Genomic DNA, 16,153 nt, shown 5'->3' with positions numbered 1-16,153 from the left:
TTCTTTACCCTCAATTTTCGTAAACTGAGTAAAAATACTAAGCACGTAATAAATTTTATAGTTTTTGTCGCTTAACATAAAACAGATAAATTTCCTAAATTTCTCTTATTCTTTACAGCTTCATTTTCGTCAAATCTTTCTACAATTCCCTATTTATTCTTAGAAAATTGTTTACCTGGTATCTTTGGTATTTTTCCCTACCTAATCTTTGGCAGCCTAAGGAGCTATACTAACTACTGAGGGTCAGTAGGTGAACTAACGGGCTTAAACTGAGAAAATTGCTAACATGAACCCTAGCAAGAGTAGTGCTTCACTAAATCTGGTTACTACTAGTCTAATTACTGGTGGTAGGACCTCTTGTGAGTCCGCGCGGTTGGGTACCACCGCCCTGCCTATTTCTGCCGTGAAGTAGTAATGCGTTTCGGTTTGAAGGGTGGGGCAGCCGTTGTAACTATACCTGAGACCTTAGAACTTATATCTCAAGGTGGGTGGCGCATTTACGTTGTGGATGTCTATGGGCTCCAGTAACCATTTAACACCAGGTGGGCTGTGAGGTACAACCGGATCGGAATCGCGACCTGCTGAGAAGAGCCGGCGAGAAACTCAGCCGGTTGTGTTTATAGGGGTACTTTAGGGTGATCAACTCGTTTTCATAGTAAAGCCCTTGACTGCTGGAACGAGGGTCCCACATCGAGCAGATATTCGCGCAATGAACAAATTTATTTGCTCTTTGTCTGGGTGTTTCGTTATCAATGTATATATTCAAACGTATATAGTAGCATATTTATATCAGTCTCTGGTGCATAATTTTAGTCTGGGGCTAGATTATCGTGTGTGATTTGTCTCGGATCACTATAATATTTAAAAAAAAAAATGAACCCATATCCGATCGCGACGGGGCAACGCAAAGCCGCCGTCACCCGAAACATGTTTTGTCGGATCCCCCGGATTCACTCTCGGTGCTTTTAGGACCCTCAAGCACCGGTCACCGTCCTCGTCGATTATGAAGAAGAGTTCGACGAGCGAACTAACCCATAGACACGGCCCACTGAGCTTATCGCCGGATCTTTTCAGTGGGACGCGACTCCGATCCGGTGGTAGATTCTGCGAAGCACTGCTCTTGCTAGGGCCTGTGTTAGCAAATTCTCTCAGTTTGAGGCCCATGAGCTCGCCTATCCGTCTGGGCGTACCTGGCATAGCGCCTTAGGCTACTAGTGAATAGGTAGGGAACAAAAAAAAGGGGAACTCCCTTTTAAATTTTGAAAGATTTCACTGCCACTTCAAAATAACAACACAGAATAATACAAATTACTAATGATCAAAACATTATTGAACAAAACATTATGTAAATATACATTTTTATTACCGTTAAACAAACATTTCTACGTTGTATTGTTTTTATACACTTACATGAATGTCTGAAACCTTACAATAGAACAAACCTGATTACGCGTCACGTCATTAAAGGCTGTTGAAAATACGTAAAATAACTAGATGAGACAATAATACAAACATTTTACCAAAAAAGAAAGCCTGCTTCAACTAATTAAAATAAGAACTATGTAATCGAAGTCAATTATATATGCATTAATAGGCGTAACTCAAAAATTACCTGCCAAATATTGTTTTCCTAAGATTTTTGGAGTAGTATTTTATCGTGAGCCAGCAAGAGTAAGTACCTCCACCTACCTATTGCCGTAAAGCAGTAATGCATTGCAGATTGAAGGATGGGGCAGCCGTTGTACTGTAAATCCGTGATTTGGAACTCATACTAGGTATGTGGCGGCATTTACGCTGTTGGCGTATATACTCCTGCAAACACTTAACACCAGCTGAGCCGTGAGCTTGTTAATCCATCATAGCAAGAAGTAAATAAGCCGGACCTGACCTTCCGTTTCCAAATAACTCAGTTATTTACTTGATTCACTTATGTAGGCCTAGCAGATATGTCAATTGTATATTTTGCTAATAAATTATTGGTGACGTAAGATTTAAAATATTCAAATTCAATTTACGGCTTAACGCGAGACGAGACTCAGACAATAGTGCGGTAGGTCGGACGATACTAGAATGTCGACAAATAAAACTTAAATCGTCAAAACGAAAAAAATAATGTATTTGAGTCGTAGGAATCAATAAAATGAAAAAAATAAACGCGAGATCAAACGGCGCTAAAACTTAACAATAGACACAACCCATTGAGATTCTCGCCGGATCTACTCAGTTGTTCACGATTTCGCTCCGGGGGTATATTCAGCAAAGCGCTCCCCTGCTTCGAGCTGAAGTTAATTAGGCCTAGCTAGGTATAAATACTCTCAGGCTTAGCTTTGTTAACTCGCTTACCAACCCAGAGAAATTAATAAAGCTCCTCGAGGCTATCAGTGAATAAACAATAAAAAAAATTGTGTTTTCGTATTAAATTTTTATACCGCTATCAAAAAGTCATCGCCTACTCGCATAAAATTATTTGTACCATATCATCTATCAGTTAGTTTAGGTTTATCAGTAAATAGTCTCTCAAGTCATCCGATTTCTTATCGTTAACATAGCAAAAGGGAAGCCTGGACATATTGTACATCCCTTTTTTGGTCCTTCGAGCCGAATAAAAAAAAGGGAAGTGCGGTGTGCCCATTTGTATCCAGATTATCCGGTTATTTTTATAAGTTCCAATTTTTTGTGTATGGTTTTTAAATCTTTAAACACACGGTCATCTGTTTCGAAACCAGTATTCATACTAAATTATATTGACTTACATTTATATTGACAAATCAATTACAGTCCGAAAATTCAATAATTTCTCTATATGCCTAAGTCTTAATCTTGGTCGTAAATATAAAAAAGGTGGTTAAATATTTTATTTTACAAAAATAAAAGGCCATAAATCTTCCAATCAAACTATAAACTGACTGCTGTGCTGTTTGCACTGAAAACAAATTATAACAAGGTCAAGTTTTTGACAAGCAAATAAATACCTTTTACAAAGGCAACGGATCTAGGAGGTTATCATTTACATCACGATCATTTACAATTGAGTTCCCAGTGATAGGATTTTTTTATTGGGCTGCATGTTTTATTTGAGGACCTGGGTTAACACTTCATCATACCCTTCAAGTTCTTTTGCATCAGACGCCTCATGACTAATACACTTACTCAAACACCGTATAAATTTGCTATAGCGTTGAGGGTTAGGTTCCTATAGACATTTTGGTCTGAGTATCCTACATCCAACTACTTGTGTTCGAGCCGAAGATCTTTTGAAGAATATTCGGGACTGTGCAGGAAAACGATCTATTCTGGACGCGATTTAGGCATGAGTTGTATGATATCATAAAAAACTATTGAAATTGAATGCCTGAGATGTAGTTAGAATGTAGACCAGAATTCAACAACTAGTATAAGGCAAACCAGATGGCCACGGAAGGTGTAGCAGTCCCAATCTCAGATGTTTAAATGGTGTAAAGCAGGACCTACAAAGGAATTGGTGTCAAAAAGTGGAAGGAGAAAGTCATGTAAAGAAGAGTTTGGAGAGACATACTGGACCGGGCTAAGGCCCACAGTAAGCCTAAGATGATGGTGATGATCCAGTTGTGAACCTCTGTAGTCTAATGATAATGATGATGATACCGTGGCTTAATCTCTGGACTTTATTGATATAATATGTACAGAGGCTTATACTTCCTTATTGGTAGTATTATTTCGTAAAAAGATTGTTCACACTTTAATCTGGAACACTATACTTAACCGTGCAGGCCAACAATATGTCCTAATACCAGTTATTACTCAAATAATGTTGTTCTCCTACGTTGGAGACCAACGATTATTATTATTAAGATTATTAAAATTAAAATTTCTTACAGAACAGTAAAGACATGGCGCTCTACGTGTTGGACTGCGTGTTCTCAGTGAGCGTGGTTGGCTCGCTAGTGGTGTTCGTGTGGCGAGGCTCCTGGGCTCTACTGGACATCTTTATCTTACCAGACAACCTAGTTAAATCTTTGTGGATTTCATTGGTAAGTTAGGAGAGGATTTGGCATGATAAAGTCAGAGTGCCTATAGATATGACACAGCTAATGATGTCCCAATATGAGAAAATTGTTTTGCAATTGGTGAAAATTTTGATTATTTACAATTTTAGGGGGCCTATAAATTATTATAAGCCTTTAAATTATTCTCTTGTAGTTCGATTTGTGTGATTGCTGAAAATCGTAATGCCTTATTTTTTCCCCAACCTATTTGCTGGTAGCCTTAGAAGCTATTCCAGAATAAATCCCCTCATACCTGAAAAAATACGGTATTCCTGGCGATTCGGTTACTTTAGTACTCCATTGGTAGGCTTTTTCAGTGAAATGATTGTTGTACATTATCCTTTTCATGAAATTCACGTGCACATTCGAATTATTCCTTTTTCCATTCCGTCAGAAGTCGCTCCGTCAAATTCATCAATATTAAGGAGTATTTCTGTTCTAGTCATATTGACATGTATATTTATATAACATTGACATGTATATACGTGTATAAATGTGTCAATATATATATAAACTTCAACAAGGCTCAACAGCTTGTTGGACCACTAAAGTGGCGGATTAAAGGCGATTGCATGCAGCAGAGATGCGAATGTTGCGATGGATGTGTGGAGTAACGAGAATGGATAGAATACGGATTGAATATGTTAGAGGAAGTCAGAAAGTGGAAGATGTGACACAGAAGTTGAGAAGTGCGCGTTTGGGTTGGTATGGACAAGTGATGAGACGAAATGAAAATGAGGTTGGTAAAAGAGTGTTAATTATGAATATGGAAGGATATAGAGGAAGAGGTAGACCTAAGAAGAAATGGATGGATTGCGCTTCTTTTCTCTTTTATATACCCACCTACGTCAGCTTACCGAACGCCCTATCACCAATTACAGAAATTATATTTTTGCGGGTTTTATTTCGACTACGCGAAGCTATTCCTTCATCGTAGAAGTCAATCGTGAACATGTATTAAGTGTGTATTAAGAGTCTATCGAGAAACTTGTTGTTCAGGGTAGGGTCAATGATAAGAGATCTCGTGGACGAATCCCCATGCGCCGGACTGATCAGATGAAAGACCTTAGTGGAACCCCACTTAACGAGTGCATGCGCCGGGCCTCGATTCGCAAACTATGGAAAACATCTGTCAAGGCTTTAATAAGCAATAATTCTACATGACCACTATTGCTCTGCTAAGAGCAACCGATTATGATGATGATGATGATTAAGTGTGTATTTCTTTACTAAAATTAATATCTGTCTGCTGGGATTTGAACATCGGCTCAGTCGCATCGCTTAAAAAGATACACCTGTCGTCTTATCCTTCAGACCACGACGACTTCAGCTGGTGATATAAGGTTTCTACATTTAGAAGTCTTATCCTTCAAGCCATGACGACTTTCATGAGTGGTACAAGGTTTCCACGTTAAGGAATGTTTTTAGTATCTAGGCACAAAAAATATCGCCTAGAAACTAATGATTTCTGGGGCCTATTATCCCTATAAAGCCTCAGAAATCACTAATATTTCAATCTTTGTAAACAACAGTTACAGTTGTCTTAAGATAAAACGAAATCAGAAATATTATACAAATATAGTAACAATTGTTTTGTTACTATATTTATAACACTATATTTGTAACAATTGTTACTATATTTGTAACAATTGTTACAAATATAGTAACAATTGTTTTGTTACTATATTTGTATAATATTTCTGACTTACCAAGTTTGTTTATATAATTTATACGGATTTTATTTAACAAAAAAAAACGTCTTATTGCATCATTACTTTTGTATGTTTAAGTATTACATTAATGCTAGTTTATCACATCTTAATTAAATATGTTCTTAGTTTTGACATATTATTTTTGGCTCTGTAATATAAAAATTAGTAAAAGTATCTGTTCAACTAAATCTTCTGACTACAATGAAACCTAGAGATGCTATTTTCCCGCTTACACGATATACGCTGTATTGAGTCAATGGCCATTGTACATTCGCCACGCAATTGATTCTTCCTCTCAGCAGTCTTGTGTCCCCTCAACACAAGTGCTAGTACGTAGTGCGTATATTAATGTTTGTATTTCAACAGTCATTTTATTACCTTGGACTAGTAACGGTCAGCTGGGTAATTTGGTTATTTCGATTAAGTTGATAACAAAGCAACAAATAAAGATTTTCCGCAAGGCAGTTTCCATTGAATTAATTTTGGGTATATTCTGTAATCACTTTTGTATTTTTTGTATTGTCAGACGTCATTTTGGAGACTTTTTTTCTTTTCTTTTTAAATTCTTCTAGGAATGTTAGTATCGTCGGTTCTTTGTTAATATCATTAGCAAATAGCTTCTCTGGAATAATCTCTATTTCAAATTCAACAGTTTATATACTTTCAATCTACAAACAGTAAATCTAACACGTCGAAATCTAAATGCATTTTTGGTCAACACACCTCTCAGGACATAAAGTTCCCAACCAAAGTTTCTTAAAACTAACAGAATTTGTATTCTTTTTTGTATTTCTTCTTTGGTTTTCTAATTGTGCACCCACAACTTCCTTTCAAGTAATTCAACTCATCAGCTACTAATGTTTCCTGAAACTCTACCCGTTTTTAGTTGATTGAATAATGAGGGATATTTATGGAATTTTACAGCTATTCTTAGTGCTGACCACTTATTAATTACTTCCGCTGATCAAGTCCAATGAAACTACACAGGCTGTTTATTTGCGATTTAGGGCCTTACGAGCTCGCAGTCCAACCGATATAAAGTTATTGTAGTCTATATACTCCAATACACATCCAAAACACTTTATTTCTAATTGTCAGATTGCCTTCTAGCAAAAGTTTGTATTGTTTCCTATATTTTTCTATTCGCAGTTTTCCTTCGCCATAGCGGTACAGCTGTTTTCTTCACATCTATTTTCCCCTTGTTCTGTCCGTTCGTCTCGTCCGTTTTTTTATAGATGAAGGTACGCACATAGTGATTTCTTTTGACTATTTTCGTATCAGATCATACAACATATCCAGTTCCACTTAAATGTGTTTACTTTACCCATATACCATATGCATATGTAGTATGCGTGGCGAATAGCTATTATTGAACAAAATATTTTTCATAGATGTCTGCATCTAAGGACATTTTCAAGATATGTTTGCGTACGTACATGTTCCGATCAATAACATTTGGATCATCGGCTGGTTTGCCAAGAAATGTCTTCACACGCTCGATTGACTTTGTCTTGTAGTCTAATATTTAGGATGCTCCCTCATATTATAATAAAATCTGAAAACTCTTTAATAGATAACTCAATGTTGCTCGTCGTCAATCGTGTGACAATCTCGTTTGGATAGTGGCTATTCTGTTTTTTCCGGTACGAACACATGAAAGCCACGCATCAGGACACTGGGCCACAATAGCCCAAGGGTCAAGTAGAAAAAGTTTTATTGATCATATTGTTGATAAGGTTGGTTTACGGGGAAGTTGTAGTAGGCTTTGGAGGTAGATTGTGGAGGAGGCCAAGGGTGTACACCAGTAACTCCTCATTAATATTCAAAGTCGAGACTATCGTCATGTAAGATCATCTGGCCTTACTTACTTTACCCTAAAAAACTTATACATCTTACACATGCTAATATGTAAACTCGGTAGACTATTCAATAGGCTACCCGTAATCACCGAAATATGGGTAACTTATTACCTACATCTGAAGATCGTATCCGTTAAATATTAGTGTGTGTAATATACGTAGCTGCGAAAGCTTAAAATGCCTCGTTAATCTTCGTTATTTACATCTTCGGATCCAGATTAGGTCGGTGCGAAACTAAAGACCATTTGAAAGAACCTATGTCTTCTGAATCTGCATCTTCGTTTCTGAAGGTCGTGTTTTGTTCGGTGGCGTTTCACAACTCGTCCATTGCACAACTCCTCTCCACTTGTCTCTATCTTTGGTAGTCGGTATCCGCAAACGGATTCCCCAGCGTTAAAAAAATAAAACCACCACCACCCTGCCTATTTCTGCCGTTATGTAAATATGCGTTTCCGTTTGAAAAATGACTTGTTTATAAAATAGAAATTGAGAACTCACATCTCATGGTGGGTGACGGCATTTCGGTTGGTTGATATGGTACTTTAATAACCACCAGGTAGACCGTGAGTTCTTTCACACATCTAAGCCAAAAAAAATGCTTTAATTATATAGATATAGCTGAGAAGGCCGGAATTGTGAGGTATAAAGTATTATTTAATGGAAACTCATTAGAACTTTGAGATAGAAATAAGCGAGGTGTTATTATGATTACCGGACCAGCTCTGCCAGGCAGGCTGTGAGATTCTTTAACATCAATAAAAAATACTACTGAGCATTATTATGATCAATAATTCATCTAAGCTAGTGTGTCTCGATAATTTGACGCAATATACCTAATGTTGGTACGTGCATTATTTTTCCGCTTATTTCCCTGTCATTTACTGTCACAACCGAAGATCCTGTGCATCTATGCCTGCTGTACATCTATCCTATACTATAAATACAACCAATTTATGTATAGATCCTTGTCTAGCTCAACGTTTTCTTATGTGCCTTTAACATTATCCACTTCAGATATTTCTTTAGTATTACGTAGGCTCATATTATCTATTGAAGCCAGCACAAAATTTTCCATTTCCAAATAAAGAGCGCGTGAATACTTTCCTTAAATTAAATCAATACTTTCATTTAAAGGACGGCGCACATGCGGCGCCTCTCTAATCTTTGACAAATACAACCCTAGTTCATATCATCTATTATATGTACAATGGCTCCTTCGTAATTTATGTCATTCTTAGGTAATATAATATTATCTTATCATTCAGAGGGGTGAACAAAGGACAGCAATCAACAGATTACGATTTATTTATAGGGTACATTTTAGCAGCCTCTTAATTATATATAGCAGAGTATTTAAAAAAATAATTTGATTTTGTGTTCAAATAATTTAAATGTGAACTGTGATTTGGATATACACACTCATTATCTATATATATAAATGAATCTGCATAAAGTATGTACGTGCAAAACCTCAAAACGCCGGCCACAAATTGGATAAAAAAAATTTTGTGTTCGTCATAGCAAGGTTTGTGTACAAAAAAAAAGTAAAAATCGATCAGTTAACTAAAGGTTTTTATTAATTAAGATTTCGGTGACAAGGGCGCATCAACACCCAAACCTATTAAAAAATATATATATATATATATATATATATATAGGTATACAATACGAAGTTTGTCGGGTCAGCTAGTATTTTATAAATATATCAATCTGCCGAACGTCTCAGCCGTTTCGGCCATTATCACGGAATTCAAATCAAATCAAAAAATGTTTATTCAACATAAATGAATGTACGTACTTGTTGAACGTCAAAAAGAACTACCGCTAATTCACAAAAACTAGCCTCCGTTCTGAGAAGAACTGGCAAGAAACTCAGCAGGCATGTTTTTTTTTTAAATATTAGATTTTTTTTAAGTATTCATTCACAGATATTCGTTCATTGTAACAGTGTAAAGCTATTTACAGTAGGTATAAAAGATTTTTGACACAACGAAATTGTAGGTAGCATTAATAGTGGAGTTTGAAACGATCAACAATAATGTGAAATGTGTAAGTGCTTTAATTTTTTTTTTTTCGTATATTTTCTGGAAGTGTTGCCATAGTACAATATTATATAAAGAACAAAAAAAAAGGTAATGATTATACAATAATAATGGCATTTATTATGAGAAGGTTTCTCACAATTACCTAATCACTAGTGGATTTTATCGGAAGTCTCGCGAGCAACGTTAACCTATTTTTTGTAACGTATTTAAAAATATATTGTATAATTAAAAAGAGTTTAATAAGCAAGTCGTCGTGGCCTAAAGGATAAGACGTCCGGTGCATTCGTATGTAGCGATGCACCGGTGTTCGAACCCCACAGGCGGGTACCGATTTTTCTAATGAAATACGTACTTAACAAATGTTCACGATTGACTTCCACGATGAAGGAATGACATCGTGTAATAAAAATCAAACCCGCAAAATTATAATTTGCGTAATTACTGGTGGTAGGACTTCTTGTGAGTCCGGGCGGGTGGGTACCACCACCTTGCCTATTTCTGCCGTGAAGCAGTAATGCGTTTCGGTTTGAAGGGTGGGGCAGCCGTAGTAACTATACTGAGACCTTAGAGCTTATATCTCAAGGTGGGTGGCGCATTTACGTTGTAGATGTCTATGGTCTATCAGGTGGGCTGTGAGCTCGTCCAACCATCTAAGCAATAAATAAAAAAAAGCACATTAAGCGCTTAAACTTGTGCTATTAATTTAACAGCTGCTTTTCGAAATGAGAGATCTGGAAATAGTAAGAGAAAGAGGCGAACGTTTGCTATTACTCGTACAAATAATGACAGAGACGTACAATAGTATGTGTAGTGACACTAGATAATTTTGAAAGCGTCGATTATCTGAATAATGCAGTAGTTTATAAATAAACGTCACAAACATGATAAGGGAAGTATAAAGACAATCGAAATGTCTACATTACGTCTATTGTGAACTAATTGTTTATGTTATAACAAAATAATATTACGAGTATATACTTATAATCGTTGAAATTTTTTTACATCCTTAAGTTGTTAGCAGTAAGCTCGTCTGAAGTATACAAAATGGATATTGGTATTTTCGCACTGTACAGATAACAGTACTAGTGTTTATAGACACGAAGAATATTGGACGAAAACGTATCGAAATCAGTTGATGAATTCTTTTTGAAGTGAAACTTCTTTAGAATCGTTGTGATTTCAAACTCGATGAAACGAAAAATTAAGTCCATAGAGACACAAACACATAAATGTATAGAATTCAGCCGGCGAGAGAATGAGATAGAACACATTAGACGTTTTCAGTGTAGTGCTTTTTTAATACAGCGCCATCTATAAGATTTTTTTAATACTAGCGTGTGTATGAAACCTCTTGTAGTGAATTTTAATTTAGGATTATACGTGAAGTTAAAAATTAATTCACAGAGGGCGCTATCTCATACTATAAAAGATGATTTACAATTATTTACTAATGACAAAATTTTACATATACTTAGATATTTAGGATAATTGTATTTTAATTTTTGAAGGTTTCACAAGGTTTTTTATTTCCCTACTTATTCGCTGGTAGCCTAAGGGGTTACTCTAACTACGTTCAGACTGAGGGGTGAGCTCACGGACTCAACCTGAGAGAATCTGCTGGCACTAGGCCTAGCTAGAGCTGTGCTTCACAGAATCTACCACCGGGTAGGAATCGCGACCCATTGAAAAAATCTTACCTATTTCGGCCGTGAAGTAGTCATTAATTAGAGTTCAAATTCTGAGATAATCAAGGCATGCTATATTTAAAAATTATTTATGCAGTGTATCATATATTTTTTTCTTGCTCGGATGGGTGGACGATCTCACAGCCCACCTGATGTTAAGTGGTTACTGGAACTCATAGACATCTACAAGGTAAATACGCCACCCACCTTGAGATATAAGTTCTAAGGTCTCAAGTATAGTTGCAACGGCTGCCCCGCCCTTCAAACCGAAACGCATTACTGCTTCACGGCAGAAATAGGCAAATAGGTGGTACCTACCGTCATTATTCAAGTTGTATTCTATGGGCACCCGTTCAGTATAAGATGGAACATAGTGGCTGCTTAAAGCTAAGATTCATTCATTCACTCATTATCCTGCCCTTCTCCCGGTCACCTGGGGTCGGCGCAACATGTTTTCTCTTTCCATACTCTTCTATCATATACCATTTCTTCGCTCATTTCTGTCTTACCCATATCGTCTTTCGCGCAATCCATCAATTTCTTCTTAGTTCTACCTCTTCCTCTATATCCTTCCACATTCATAGTTAGCACTCTCTTACCAACCTCATTTTCATTTCGTCTCATCACATGTCCATACCATAAAGCTAAGATTAATGACTGTTTTTTTTTCAGGCACTAGGTTACGCGCTGGTTATTATGACGTTCTCTCTTCAAGTCCCGATGTGTTGGGCTGCAGCACGTCTCCGAGGCGCGCCGAGACTCCTCCTGGCCGACGTATACCATCTCGTGTCGTTTTTCGCGACGGTCAACGTCTGGCGAGGAGTGTGGGGCTTGCTCAATGTTTATTTCTTCCCTGGTTCGTATTTATGCATAGTAAAGTATAGGCAAATTAAATATCCGGTCATCGTCCTTAAGTAAATTAACCCTCAGACCCTAAGTCTGGATCTTCTCAATGGGTCGCGTTTCTGATCCGGTGGTAGATTCTGCGAAGCACGGCTCTTGCTAGGGTTCGTGTTAGCAACGTCGTCAGGCTTGAGCCCCGTGAGCTCACCTACTAGTTAAGGTTACGCTGAAATAGCCTCTCAAGGCTCTCAGCTTAGGTAAAAAAAAAGCAATTCAAAATTATTATTCTTACCCAATTCCTCGTTTACACTAACTACCCAAAATCCATGCTTAACATCATATTATAAATGTGAAAGTGTATTTGTTTGTCCATCTTTCAGGTCGAAATGAAACAACGGCAATTGACATGTATTTTTTTTATTATAGTTTTGGTTCAGAAAAGTGATTTAGGCTACTTTTAATTCCGAAAAAAAAAAAAAAACATTCCAACGGGATACTTACTGTTTTATTGTGTTTAGGTGTATTCCGTGACACTATAGAAAAAATTATCGACACTATTCCTTGAACACGCAGGCAAAGCCGCGGGTGACAGCTAGTCAAGTTAAGAAAATAATTTAAATAAAATAAAATTGAAATATATTTTGAAAATTTATTTGATTTTTAACAGATTGGCCGAAATTCAGCAACTGGTGCACACATATCGTCAGTTTCTGCCTTCTCGTCTTATTGAACTGTTCCAATTCAATCCTCGTCCGAGGAGTCTACATTGACGCCGAGGAACCGGACGGAGAATGCGTAGTATTCCCGTGTCATTATCTAAGACTATTTGTCCACAAAGAGAGAACTAAGAAGAGACATAAAAGAGCCCTTGCTGCCGCCGCTAAAGAGGGGAGAAGACAAGAAGGCGCTAGTCTACCTCTGCAGCCCGAAGACAAAGTCTAGTCTGGAGGACGACTTCGCTAGATCGCGACTCCAAGAGATTGGAGCAGACGTTTACTAAACGGCTTGCTGAAGCCGGATCGTTATAACAGAACTAAATTATTTTTTAGTGATATATCTGAAAAAAACATTCCCATAAACTTCTTCTAATTTATCAAACTTCCAACAAAGAATTACTTTAATTTAAAATTAGAGCGCCTAATCATTAGCAGATAGCAAACAATAATATTATGTTGGTACACATGAAATGTCGGTACCGTATATAAAACTGCAAACCTTTTTCAGCTCATCAGCTCCATTTGTATGTAAAATAATGACATATCATATGCACCAATACATAATATACATAACCGTTCGTCTAATTTTTGCGATTACAGGTTTGTCTATTAGTCGCTAAGCTAATTTAGTGATCAAATAACGGATATTACGAATATTTGAATGACCATTTCGTACACAAAATGAAGGAAGTTTAGAACGACAAAACCGCAAATATTATCTTTGATTTAAAAAAGTAATATAACTGTAAAATAAAATTATTATTTGTTTAATTCAAGGCGTACGAATAATTTTGTTATTATAACGTTCAGATATGAAATTAAATTTGCGTAGAAAGCTAAAACGGAACGGAAGGAAGCTAAAACGGAAATTGATTTTGAAAAGCTGCGGTGTTTGTGACACGACGGAAATTCTCTCGTTACAAAAGATTTTCGTTAAAGATAAAACTCAAAAATACTGAGTGAGAGCTCGCATGGGGTGCGTAATGGTCTCACCTCAAAGCCGGGCTTCCGAATAAAAACAACAAATTATTACTACAAAAATGTGGTTTTCGAATTATTTGGGATCCTAGTTTTTTGAGTGGATTTGTAACTCATTTACGGCTTTTAGGTCTACTTTTATTAGCATGTTTCATAGGAATTGCCCTAAGCAATTGTGCGAGATGGTACCTCCCTCAAACTTTGACAATCGTGATCACCAAAGACTATCAAATAATAATCAAAAAATCTCGTCTACCTCAATCTCTCTTACTTCAAGTACAAGACGTTTCCCATTGTGCACCTCGTAAAATCAAATCCTATAATGTAATCTTCTACACGGTGTTCTCTGAGCGTTAAGACATAACCTTTTTCAAGCTTAGTTTCTGAAGAACAGTTTATGATAGTCGATGACCTCGCTTTTGACATTCCAATAATCCGACCTGAGGTTCTGTACCTCCGTAAGTATCAGTATCTTTTTATATTCTTCACATTACTCTTAAAATACTTTTACAACAAAAAATTGTAAACATTAGAGTACCTAGTGCGTATATTATTATAAAGAAGCCATCTGTGTCGTATATACAACAGAATTCGTAAATTATATTATTAAGTTATTTTGAGAACTGAAAATAATTAAATACTAAAAATTGTATAAATCCCGATAAATATCATATGAAACAAAACTATTTGCAGTAGCCACCTGAAAGTCATCTATTTTGTTTTATAGTACTACGTTAGTGATATCGAAATCTTCTAAGAATAACCAACAACAATTCTGTAAAAAAAATCACAATGATAATCTATGAGCGATGTTATATTTTTCATAATTGAACACAGGGATCACATATAAAGCAACTTGTAAACTGTTATTTTTACATGTTTATTTTGTAAATAGAAGAAAATTCATATAGATGTTTATACATATTATGCTAATGTTTACAAAATATATTTTAGATACACTTAGATATGATATACGTATTGAATTAATCTACCTCGGAAATTATTTAATTTATTACATATCAATTTCTCCAAAATGGATCGCTGTATTTTAAAATTATCTGTGTGAAATGGAATGAAATTGTCAAAAAATTGTGGACAATTTTCAACAACGCCAAATCATTTTTACATAGGTACCTACCTCTACTTTCATATAACAAATAAAATAACAGTAATATTTGAAACGCATTTTTTCAATGTTGTCACATTTTAACACATTGAAGCCTCGGTACATATCACAAATACCTACGTATTTCCACTAAAAACTTTTAAATTACTATTGTGTATGTAGAACACAATTTAACCAAATTAAGATAGCCATGACAAGGGACAAGGTGGATTTTTTGTTTTTTTAATAGAAATTCCACATTTTACGAATTTAATGTCTTCGCTGTCTTTATACAAATTTAGGGTCTTATAGTTTTTTTTTTACGCCATCTTGTTCTATAACAAGATTATAAAGATAGTGATACACATGTATATAAGTGATCCACTAGATTTGCAGGGCTGATTGTTTTTGTACATAATTTTATCTGCAGATTATGCAATAATAAACTGATTGTGAAATAATTTTGGATATTTTTATTTTCATGCTATTTTTCCATTCGATATATGGAATAGTGCTGTGGCATATTTCGAACAAGCCTTCTACGCGTTGGGTGCTTGTCTCTTACGTTGTTTGGGGAGCTTGACAGTGGTAGCGAGCGATCCTAACTACTGCTCGTGTTCATGAACGATAGTGATGACCAACATGGAGGAAGAAATTTATCGACAATTTCAATGAAAAGGAGAATTCGATAATTGTTTACTTTCAATAGGTGGGTTTTACCTCCTGTTCGGCGGTTAGGTTCGGGATCTTTAAATATCATTACCTAGTTGAATTCTGCCACCCACCGTGACTTTTTTTATTGCTTAGATGTGTAGACAAGCTCACAGCCCACCTGGTGTTAAGTGGATACTGGAGCCCGTAGATATCTACCACGTAAATGCGCTACCCACCTTGAAATTTAAGAAAGTTCTAAGGTCTAAGTATAGTTACAACGGCTGCTCCAGCATTCAAACCGAGACGCATTACTGCTTCACGCCAGAAACAGGCAGGGTGGTGGTACCTACCCGCGCGGACTCACAAGAGGTCCCTACCACCAGTAAAATTGACGGTATTTAAATACTTTTAATGGAATTCATAATTTCTGTGCTTGCCTGTATGTATTAATACCCTGTAATTATATGTAATTAAGAAAATATGGAACAATTAGCTTCTGCGGCCTGGTTACGATTCAATAGCCTCTTTGGG

The 16,153-nt window shown here is 36.2% G+C and overlaps 1 protein-coding gene across 7 annotated transcripts in view; it reads left to right on the top strand.

The window, feature by feature from the left end:
• The window catches only part of LOC101740376 (uncharacterized), a 30,945-nt gene extending 15,516 nt beyond the window's left edge, over nt 1–15,429 (top strand). For all 7 annotated transcript variants that reach the window (XM_062671362.1, XM_021350140.3, XM_038014573.2 and 4 more), the window contains 3 exons: nt 3,858–4,010; nt 11,999–12,182; nt 12,837–15,429. In XM_062671362.1, coding sequence (XP_062527346.1) covers nt 3,858–4,010; nt 11,999–12,182; nt 12,837–13,111 — 612 coding nt within the window. In that variant the 3' untranslated portion in view covers nt 13,112–15,429. The remainder of the gene's footprint in view (nt 1–3,857; nt 4,011–11,998; nt 12,183–12,836) is intronic.
• Nucleotides 15,430–16,153: the final 724 nt, after the last annotated feature.

The sequence above is a fragment of the Bombyx mori genome, chromosome 12 (genome assembly GCF_030269925.1).
Source record: "Bombyx mori chromosome 12, ASM3026992v2".
NCBI lineage: Eukaryota > Metazoa > Arthropoda > Insecta > Lepidoptera > Bombycidae > Bombyx > Bombyx mori.
Note: the sequence above shows the minus strand (reverse complement) of the source record. Positions and strands in the feature narration are given on the sequence as shown.